This window comes from Callionymus lyra, chromosome 16, assembly GCF_982586985.1.
Source record: "Callionymus lyra chromosome 16, fCalLyr1.hap1.1, whole genome shotgun sequence".
NCBI lineage: Eukaryota > Metazoa > Chordata > Actinopteri > Syngnathiformes > Callionymidae > Callionymus > Callionymus lyra.
In genome coordinates this window covers 8,880,590-8,891,573 of record NC_141833.1, presented here as the reverse complement: position 1 = coordinate 8,891,573, position 10,984 = coordinate 8,880,590, and the positions used below count along the sequence as shown (strand labels likewise).

Here is a 10,984-nt window from a genome sequence, read left to right as displayed (position 1 = left end):
CAAAAAATGAATTGTAATGACCCGCTTTAGTTTTTATTTGATTCTGAAATGACCCCACATAACTCAAACGAAAGTGTGACTTCTATTTTTGGTGAAAGCTTTCACAACCACTCATCTGATGCATTCAATTGCTCAATTTCACACTAAGAAAAAGCAGAAGTTAAGGGATGTGAAGTTTGTTTAAGAACGAGAGAATCTTCAGTTAGATTTTGACAGCAGACACCAGCGGTAGGTCGTGTATTTCTCTTATTCACATGTTCTTTCTGATAGAGATTTTAATAGGAAATAACTTTACTGTAGTTTTAACTCATATGGTTTGGATAAAATAGTGACAACGTCCTGGATTTCATTCTTCATTTTACAGAGACATTAGTTTGTGGTGATGTTTGGATTTATTTAAATATTATTATATTTTTTTCTGTGGGTTCTGCATTTTTATAGTTTCTAATTCCTAAATCATTCAAGTCATTTTTGACGAAAGAAGGACATTTGTCAAACAACCCCTCTCGCCTCCTCCAGCGAACACAACCTCAAGTTCTTCTTTGTCGTTTCCTTATTTTAAGAAGTTTGTGTTAGTCGTTGCAGATCAAATATTCAAACAAAAATGGTCACAGAGAGTTTGTTTCACCGCTGTTACGGAATTATTATCTTACAAATAATTATTATTATATACATATAAATATATTAATAAATAATATTAGGATTAACAATTTATTGTGTTCCTTCATGTTTATATGGTTTTAAACTTTTCAGTCTATGAGATAATATTTGGAAATGTTACGACAATGAATGTTTTATCAATGAAATATTTAACTGTTATTACAGTAGTGCTGCAGTGCATTATGGGATTGGATTAAAAAAAAAGGCCATTCATTTAAAAACATATTTATATTTTTGCTGTTATTGATGGTGCTTGGCCTGGTTTGTGGGAAGATAGAATTAGAAGGACATGATCATATATGAAAGTTTGAAGATAAAGGTGGGGTAGGTGTTCATTAAAACATTGTGTCAAACAGGTAAGTATTTAATTGGTTATAATTGCAATTTTGGAAAATGTATTTTTTCTTGTTGATTAAAGCGTTTATTGTCTTTTCCAGATCATGTTTACCAACATTTCTGCCCCCCCTGGTAACTTCACCGGCGGTGATATAGCGCCCCCCTCCTCACAAACAGGCCTCGCTGTGGGACTCTCGTTATTCTTTCTCTTGGTGACCATTGGGGCTTCTTTGATGCTCTACTTGTTCAAATTTCGGAACGTGCCTCTGAAGAGAGAAAGAGGAACAAAGACCAAACAGGACTATTGTGAGACGCCTCAGTCGGACGCCCACCAATATGTCTCCACCGTCCGAGAGCCGCTGGCCGGTCAGAACCCTGTTTACGAAAACCTGCAGACTCACAAGCCGGACTCGAGCGTGACTGCCAGGAGCCAGAGAAGGTCAGTGACTTTTTAAAACATATAACAGAGTTTAAACTGAGCAAAAGTTAGAGATAGTGGAACGGAGAAAATAGAGGAACGAGTGATGAAACAATGTTATTTTTGATGAAAATTTCCCCATTCTCACCATTTAAAACTCAGTATCACTAGCAAATGATAAACTAAAATTTCAACTAATGTGAAACTCCAACTCTCTTGACTCACTCACATGTTTTCGATGTTGAAGTCTTCCTCTCCAAGATGCAGTCACTCATCATGACCATGTTTTCAACTTATTACTTCATAAACTTCTTCCCCGTCTGAAATCTTGGCAAACGAGAGGTTACGAGAGCGGAGTCCATTATGACGTAATAACGGGCTTCACTCCTCCTCCTACCCTCTGTAATCACGCCCACTTTGTTTATACAATGAGTCCCTTGGAGGTGGAGACTTCAGTGATTGATGACACGCGGTGACAAACCTTGATGTTTGACCAATCACACCAGAGTGGGCGTGGTTATGGTAAACAAGATGGCATCTCTAGTGTTTTCAGTTTTCGGATGTTTAAGGATATTTTCTAATGTAAATATTTCAATGAAAAGATAGTTTTGTACAAACAGACACATACTGACGATACAATAGAGTCCAACATGTATTTACGACACATCTGAACTAACACATTAGTCGCTCTTTAAAAGAACACAATATATATATATATTGTTTGTACAAAATCGCAATGAGTCGCAATATGTCGCCCATGTATCGCGATACGTATCGTATTGCCGACAGACTTTGACGGAGGAAACACGTTTGTCTCCAGGTCCAACGCCGCCCCCGAAGAGGACCTGTATCTTCAGTGTGAACCCATCTACAGCAACGATCCGGACTGCAGTCTCGTCATTCAACCCGCGTCCCACGACGAAGATCTCTATATCGTACCGTCGTCGTAGAAGAGTGGACTCCATGTAGGAGTAATATATATATTTGTACATCTGGTTGTTTTTGGCGAATTTGTTTGTGCATGTTTTTGAGCTTGTATGCTTTTTTTATTAAACATTTTAAAAGGAGAAAACGTTTCTGAATGAATCAACATAACCACACCTCCACTATTGTTATTCTTATAACTGAAGTTACTGTCTTTGTTGGTCATTCTAAGAGACTTTGAAGTGGTTCATTTTAAACGTCCTGATTGCTTGTGAATTAAAAAAAAACAACACTGTTCTCTGTTTAAAAACATAGAAAACTATTAAAATAAAACGTTCCAGAGATACTGTGTATCTTTCTTGTTAGCTTAAAATTGGCTAATCAACGAGTATCTTCCATCAATCTTCATATTTAATGCCAAATTTGTCCTTCGAAAACACATTATTTATCAGGGAATAGAGTTTGATTTTCTAATATAGATCACGTGTCAAACTGAAATCTGGTTCGTCAAGTAATTTTTATTTTTATTTTAAGGTGGATAACCGAGATAAGATACGGAACCGAGATGACTCATGTCAACAATAATAAAGGGACTTCCAATAACAATAAAACTGCTGAAGGAAATGAACTACTTCGGTGAAGGAGGAAAAACACAGAGATAATAAAGCCTCGAAGAAAGAGAAAATAACATGAAAATCAGACTCCTATTTAGTATTGAAACACTTTTTTTGGCCCACGACTTCATCCGTTAAACGATTTTGGCACCTTGAGTCGTTGAGTTAGACACACCTAACCTGACTTGAACACACATTTTCACGGACTGTCGCTTCCAATTGGGATGTTCATGCAGTAACGACGATTATTAGGTGATCGGAATTAGAATAGTTTTATATAGTTATGCTTTTAAAGGCCACTCCAAAGACTTTACATGACGCACAAATGTAGCTTTTACTGTATATCTTGTTCAAGAACCTCTGGTTGTGATTGATTTACTTGATTTATTCTGCTCACGTACACACTATTCTTGTTGGACGAACAGAAAAAAAGGAGTTGGGAGTTATGGGAAATGAAACACAACCACACAGAGTCAGACACAAACTATATACTAAATATCTCAAGCCATTGGAAGAAGCTACAGTCTGCACTGCTGACTCCACCGCCAGTCTAGAGAACAGGCTTGTCTTAATGATCTATTGCTATTATTTACACACTTGATTCATGAGTCACTCCCGACACTTGAGAACAGTGCAGTTGTGTGTACAGACGGATCATATTCGCATGTCTAACATTTTTCTCACCAAACATAATTATACACCTGCACGTTACTATCCTGCTCATCTTACTGTCAACTCCATGTCAACGATCAATGACTTCCATCAGCGTTTTTCTTTAAATTTGTTAGTTTTAGAGAAATATTTTGCTCTTTACTTAAGAGGAAAAAGTGTGTGTTATATGTTATGCAAAATAAATGAAGTAATTAAGACGGTGAACTTATAATAACCGTGTCATTGTCTGAGTCATTTATCACACGACGCTATCTTTGTGTTGTTGTTCTTGTCATGAGTGTTGTATTCCTTCAGGGAATGAAACAGCACACGTCGTATCAGAAGTCGTTGGTCATGACGGCTAAAAATAAAGCTCCTCATAACCTCATAACCGTAAAGGAACTTGAATTTATGGTTCCGTCCTTGACCCCTGAGTTTACTGACAAGATGATCCGTTAGCTATTACTGCCGTCTGCCCTCTGATCCCGGGTCAAGGTTACCGTCAGGTCGGCCTCAAGGTCAGGAAGTAGTCTTATCTTTTTTCCCGTATGAGATTGTCGGAAACAGACAAGGAAATGTCAATGAAATCTTTAAGTGCATTTATTTCTCACATGGAAAAATACTTTTCTTTGTCAAGTACAGTACTTCAAATACCGACGTATCCTGTAAAATAAATATATTATCAATAAATAAATACACCTGAAATATTGATTTTTGTTCTCAAGTATAAGCAAAGTGGTGGTATATGGTTGGTACTCACATTCACAAAACATTAAATAGAATTTCTTTTCAGCATTTTCAAGATCACACATGTATTCAAAACTAAAGCAGTAATTCTGACCAGATGTTTTATTCTTGCTCTTTGACCTGAGAAATCCTCTTGACACAAATGCTATGCAAGTCCGAACACGACGTAGCAATATAAGATCCAGGCATTGATTTGAAAGGAATAAAAAAAACATATAAATAGTTTCACCGAGTAACAAAAAGTTTAAATAAAAAAGTCAATAAATAATCTCTCCAGGGCCTTCAAGCGCAGTGACACTTGCTGACGATGAAGTCGTCGAACCCCGTCAGTTTCAACTTCCCCTTGCTGTCGTAGTGCATGAGGACCATGGGTTCGTAGGCCGCGGGGACGCAGCAGGGGCGAGGGGTCCCGCCCTTCATGATCTGGTGCAGCCGGGACTTGACCTGCGTGTGCATGCTGGCCGGCTTGTAGTTGTGAGGGCAGCCGCCGTCGCACAGGTGCATCGTGTACTCGGGGGGGGCCACGATCCAGTCGGTCCATCCGATGTCCTTGAAGGACACGGTGGTGGACTTCCTGCAGCACCATCCGTGCTCGTTGCACTCGTCTTCTTTGTTGGAGCGAGGGAGCCTCTTTCTTTTCGTCACGCTCGGAACCCGAAAGCTTAATTCCAGAGAGATCGTCGGCCGTCCTTTGGGTTCCTCCTCCTCCACGTCAACCCCGACGTCGACCACCAGGGGCTGACCGTCGTCCCTCCTCCTCATCCATCCTTCCACCATCGCTCTGACGTCCAACGTCACGTCCTCGGAGCTGGAGACGTTCGCCGACAGCACGGAAAGTGTCGTGTCGGCGATTTTCACCTCGTTGACCCGGAAGTCTTCCCTCCGATCGGACGTGAGTTTCTTCAGGGTCCGCATGGAGATCTTCAGTCGGGCCCGGGTCAGCGTCAGCTCGGCCTGGATGTTTGGGTTTCGCTGGAAGACAGATCTGTACCAGGTCACGCCCGCGTGGTCCTCATGCTGCAGCTCGTGCACTGGAACGCAAACATGGAGAAACGTTAGTACATTTTCGAAGCCAGTTGAAGGTTTTTTTTACAGGATCCAGATGAAAGGCTACGCCAGGTAAATGAAAAACATTCCGAAGCCGCATGTATATTTAGAATGAACACGAAGGCGTGTTTGTTACGCTCGTGATCTCTTGAAGCGGCGAGGAATGTTTTTGCCTTTGTTGTCCACAGATGTTGCACACAGATTAACATTTGTTTTTGGAATTTGGTGGGAAAAGTTCAAGACCTTTTCTATATGTTGATGATGTTTTCTCTTCGGGCAAAATTAGACTTTTTTTTACAATCATTTCTTCTCCACAAACTGACACTGTATGTCTTGATATATGCATATTTGACAATAAAATAACTTGACTTGACCTGACTTGACCTCCGACCAGTTATGTGCTTTAACACTAATAGACATTTGAAGAGTTTACATTTTTAATAAAGTAACTTTAACTTTATTGCAATGTCAATGATTATTATGAGAATTAATGGTATGAACTCAATCCTACAAAGAATTCAATAAAATGCAAATTCATGCTTTAGCATCGATGCTACCTGGTTGCTACGTTCCTTTTTCTGTTGACCTGTTTAAAGACCAGACTTTAGTTGGTGTCTGTCAACTTTATCTGTCCAGATTGTGATTTAAAAAAAGCTTTTTTGACTCAGACATTATGTTAAACTCAAGGAAAACAAATCACATTGAACACACAAGAATCAACACAAGATATCGGAAAAATACTTGGAATTATTATAAATAAAATCCAAAGGAAATTACGTATATAATTTACTAAATAATAAAGCAAACAATGGATATTTAAAAAATAAAATACATCAACAATTTATAATTAGTTTAAAGGGACAATCAAATGAAACCAACAAAACAATTTAAGTAAGTAAGTAAGTAATTTTTATTTGTTTAGCGCTTTTCCAGACCAGGGTCACAAAGCGCTTAAACAATCAAAACAATATTCAATAAAGTATATACTTTAAAGATCAAGATAAAAACTGATAACACAACAGGAGTTCCAGAAAATCAAGAGTGTCTGTTGCTACCTGGGAATCACTGGAATAAATACAACCACTTGGTAAATCTCATTTAACCCTTGTGTTACCTCAGGGTCACGATGAAAAAAAAAATGTTTAAGGTACCACTTGTGTTGCCTCTGGGTCAAGGTAAACGACCTCCACCACTTTGGGTCAACTTGACCCTGAGAGAACGCGAGGGTTAAAACATCATGTTAAATGAAAACAACAACATATTTTGTAACAGCAACCAATATGTATATATAAGTTGATCTATTAATAAACTGATTTTATCAAACACTGTTTTTTTGTCTTTTCGTGAAACCAGTTTAAATCCATACAAGTCAATGGAAAGTTCTTGAAAAATCTGTCTTTCGTCCAAAACATGATCATTTAATGAACAATTTATGTGAGAAATGCCGTTTACAAAAATAATGTCCTTGTCGTAATTAAAAAACAAGGGTTGCAGAGAATCAGAAATACACAACCTATATCTGTTGCAGTGCATTATGGGATTAGTTGTATGGGTGGTGGTAGAGAAAGTTTATACAAGAACTGTATTAAATAATTTCCTGACACACTGTTATCTAAAGTGTTCTCACCTGAAGTCGGCAACAGGACAGTAGATCTGAGTGAACTTTCCTCCGGAGCCCGACTGGAGTTTCCTCTCAAGCCTCTCAGCGTCTCTCTGTACAGCTCATACATTCTGCTCAGCTCTCCCTCCGACGCCTTCTGGGTCGGCTGCGGCTCTTTGTCCATCCCCAGCGAGCTCAAGATCCCGGCCTTCACGGCCGCCAGGAGCAGGTCCCTCTGACCGCCGTGAGGCCGACCCGTGCCCGAGCCGAAGAGGAGGATCAGCAGCACCAGCAGGCTCGGGTTCAGATTCCACTTGGAGTCGCGCATGTTTTCTGGTCTGCTCGAGAGGTTTCGTCTTTTGTGAATGGAATTCCTAACGTGCTTTGATTTATAGAGGCCCGTCGTCTGCCACACCCCTGGGCGGGCAGGTGAGCCTCTGATGGGCTCAGCGGTGACGTTGCTGTTGCAAAAGTTTTCCAGCTTATGCATTAACATCAGCAGAGAACTCACTGGAAAGATTTGGGGAATGTTTTCTCTGCCGATGTCCAATTTAATGAGTGTTTCACCACCTTTGGAGTGGGAGTTAATGGTCAAGCGCTTGATAGAGGTGATGACCTATTGATCGCTGGGGGTTATCTCCCAAATGTCCAGACACAGGAGGGTCAGAACGTGAGCTTATGCAACAGTGACTGAGTTTCTTGAACCTGACCCGAGCGGGAATGTTCCTCAGTTGTCGGGACATCAGAGGGTTGCCAGACAGTTATCAGAAATCACAAACTCTTCCAGGACGTTTCAGGGTCAGTGTTCCCTGGTGCTCTCCTGCCCTATTACGTGACTTTTTCTGTGTCACCAACTTCAGTTTAGTTCAGTTTATTTTAAAAGGACTACGTGCAGTTGCATCCAGGCTCTTTTTTAACACCGCTTTCATGTCGGACCGGAGTACGAAGAAGGCAACAAAATTCAAAGAAATTTTTTGGTCAAACATGAACGCTCTTAGTCATAGCCATGTGTCAATGTTAATATAAAACTTGTTCTTAAAAAAGGGGAAGTGAGGATAATATCTGTTAGCTCAGGAAATGTGACCAAAAAAAGTAGTAGTATAAAGCAGAAACGTTTCATGAAAAATTAACTACTGAGACCGACAGACACTAGATAAAGACATTATTTTATGTTTTTTAATCGTTTAAAAATATATTTAAATTAGATTATTGTGTTATTTAAAGCCACAGGAATGTGTTGTAAAAAAAAAAGAGAGAATTCTGTTCAAAAGATAACATCAGTAAATTAAATTGGTTCAAAGTTGAGAATCTAAGTGGCGACAATAAACAATTTTGTAAGAGGGATGTGATAAGAAAGAACACACTGTGAGCTGACATCAAACCAAAAGGGATCTCAAGGTCAAACCTGTTTAACCCCTTGTGTTATCACTGGGTCAAGGTGACCCGGTGGCCGGAAAACAAATGTGTTCACCTTGAACCAGAGAGAACAAGGGATAAAACTTTTTTTTTTAGAAATGTTTTGTATTTTACAATTTCTAGGTGATTATTTTTATGACTAAAAGCCAGACTTTGACTGTATTAAAACTCTTGTCATGTAAAAAGAAGCAGTTTTCTTTCTTTTTTTCCTGTTACTCAAAATCAGTTTATTGTTCATCAACATTTCCATAAACTAATGTTTGGCCTGTTTTTGTGTTTTAAAGATGAACATAAGATTCAAAGTTTTCATTCTCATATTAAACAGCCTGAAAAAGGAGATATGTTAAAAAACCCATGTTAAAATGTTTGTTATATTTGAAGATCAAATATGTATTTTTCCCAAATTGTTCAATTGCATTTAAAAAGTCTCAATAAATAAAACAAGCGGAAATAAAGCAGCATTAAAACACAATAAATAAATTATATTTATGTGGTTGACATAATACAATAAACTAAAAAACGTTATATATGATGTAATATTATGTAATAGGATGTAATAATGTCTGTTATCAGTTCATACATGCTATTTAAGAATGATATTTACTATTTAAATATATATTCTGAATGAAAGTCAAGTGTTCCATGTTACAATTTATCCCACCATGAGTTAAAGTAGATATTTATTAATGGAGGAGTGTGGATGTCTGAGCTGTGAGTCATGGAGCAGATGAAGCAATCCAGCACTAAAGCAGGTAATCCAACCTTGCGTGCCTGATGTGTGTGAAAGGTGTAGCATGACTCATGCAATCTGCTGCCGAAATGTCTTCATACTCTCACTTATTCCTGCGGCAGTGAAACCAGATCATAAGGAAAATAAAACAGCTGCCAAATCATGTCACCGTCATCATTTAATAACCTTTGAGTGGAATTTAATCAAGAATCAGGAGATGAGTGAAGAACTATTATGTTTTATGTTATATGTATTATTTACAGGTCACCTATCTGACACCATTACTTGTGTGTTTCTGTTTCAGTATTTTGGGGAACTTGAAGTTACTTGTGCTGGACAAGTTCCCACGGAGGTCAATGAACTTACTTTTCTTTCCCCTATAAAATGTCATTTTCGAATTTCTCTGAACCTCTTTTCTTTTGTAACGTATGTGCCGTAATGTGTAGTTCTTAAGCAAACATCAACGTCATCAGCCTCATCTTTATAGTGTTTGGCTCCCCCTTGTGTCAGAAAACTTGCACTACACATTCATTTTGGGTTGTGAAAAAATAATATTTTCTAGAAAGACAATTTATTAAAATAGAAAAAATGAAAGCCAAGCCTATCCAATACATATTTATACACCCAGTTAACTGGGGGGACGCTGTGCAGTGGAGAAGGAGATATAAAATATTGCTTTAAAAATTAAATCCAATTTAAAAATGGTGTTGAGCAATTTATTTCCCTTTTAGCAGAATAAATCAAAAAATGTAATTGCTTTTTCTTGTTTGTTAGCTTCAGAAACCCTTCCGAGAAATATTTGTCTCCAGGAAAGTGACCACTTACAAATTTAAAAATGACCTATCACAAATCCTTGCTATTAATATATACAATAATTACAGTTAATTTAATATTTGTCTTTGTTTTTTGAACCAATGCCTTCAGTTCATCCGTTTTGTCCTTAACCATGCAGACAAAAATAAACGTACTTGTGTGACTTTGTGTAACTCGTTCAGAACAATTTACACATTGAGAATATAATAGTGAATATTTAAGCAGTGTAGTATGGTGGCTCAAAACAAAATGGCATCTTTAAAATCATCATAAAATCAAATTTTACATGTAACCACCACATTTTAATACTGTACCTAAGTTACTTGATTAACGTTGAATATAGGAATTTGAATTATACTTCAAATAAAGTTTTACCTTACCTTACCTTACTTCTACTACTAGCACAAATAATAATATGAATGTTAGGGAACATCCTTACAAGAAAATATTTGGCAAAGGGTAAATTCTTGCACAGAGTAAAACGTAAAACATGAAGTCATTATGCAGTAGGCGAGGATAAACTGAGCTTGAATAAATAGAATTAAATATTATTGGTTTTTTTTATATTGGGATTTGTCTGCGATGGTTTTACCTGTTCTCACCACTAGAGGGATTATCTTTCCAATTTAGGTTTAACGCCATTTAATCATTAAAATATCTGTACCAATAAACTAAATACGATATGAATCTTATTCAATTCATTTTAAGAATGATGTATATTTTTAATTTTCACATCATCATCATTTTTGAATAACTAACATTTAAAATGGATTTTCATGAAAGACTTAATTTTGATAAGAATATTGAGGAATTGAAATGTTGATTTCGCAGAATGCAAACGATTCCCATCCCTCACAGAGCTTGTGACATCAGTACAAAGAGTATCCAGTGTGGACCGTGGAAGGAAAACAACGTTGTGGTACCACCGAGGGCTGGATCCGACACCGGGGCTTCAAAGCTCGATTGTTCCACCTCCTGCCTTTCTTTTTTTATTTTTAGTGTCAGATTATTTTTTTCCACATCAATTT

General features: G+C 37.8%; 2 protein-coding genes across 2 annotated transcripts; one reads left to right on the top strand and one right to left on the bottom strand.

The window, feature by feature from the left end:
- Positions 1–174: 174 nt before the first annotated feature.
- LOC148063522 (uncharacterized) lies at positions 175–2,486 on the top strand. The gene is made up of 3 exons (XM_087811311.1): positions 175–228; positions 1,098–1,435; positions 2,235–2,486. Exons 2-3 carry the CDS (start codon positions 1,101–1,103, stop codon positions 2,362–2,364), a joined length of 465 nt encoding a protein of 154 aa, XP_087667437.1. The 5' UTR covers positions 175–228; positions 1,098–1,100; the 3' UTR covers positions 2,365–2,486.
- A 1,729-nt stretch (positions 2,487–4,215) lies between these two features.
- Positions 4,216–7,338, bottom strand: gdf15 (Growth differentiation factor-15). Its single transcript, XM_087811153.1, has 2 exons — positions 7,025–7,338; positions 4,216–5,381 (listed from the first exon to the last, which is right to left on the bottom strand). Exons 1-2 carry the CDS (start codon positions 7,323–7,325, stop codon positions 4,633–4,635), a joined length of 1,050 nt encoding a protein of 349 aa, XP_087667279.1. The 5' UTR covers positions 7,326–7,338; the 3' UTR covers positions 4,216–4,632.
- Positions 7,339–10,984: the final 3,646 nt, after the last annotated feature.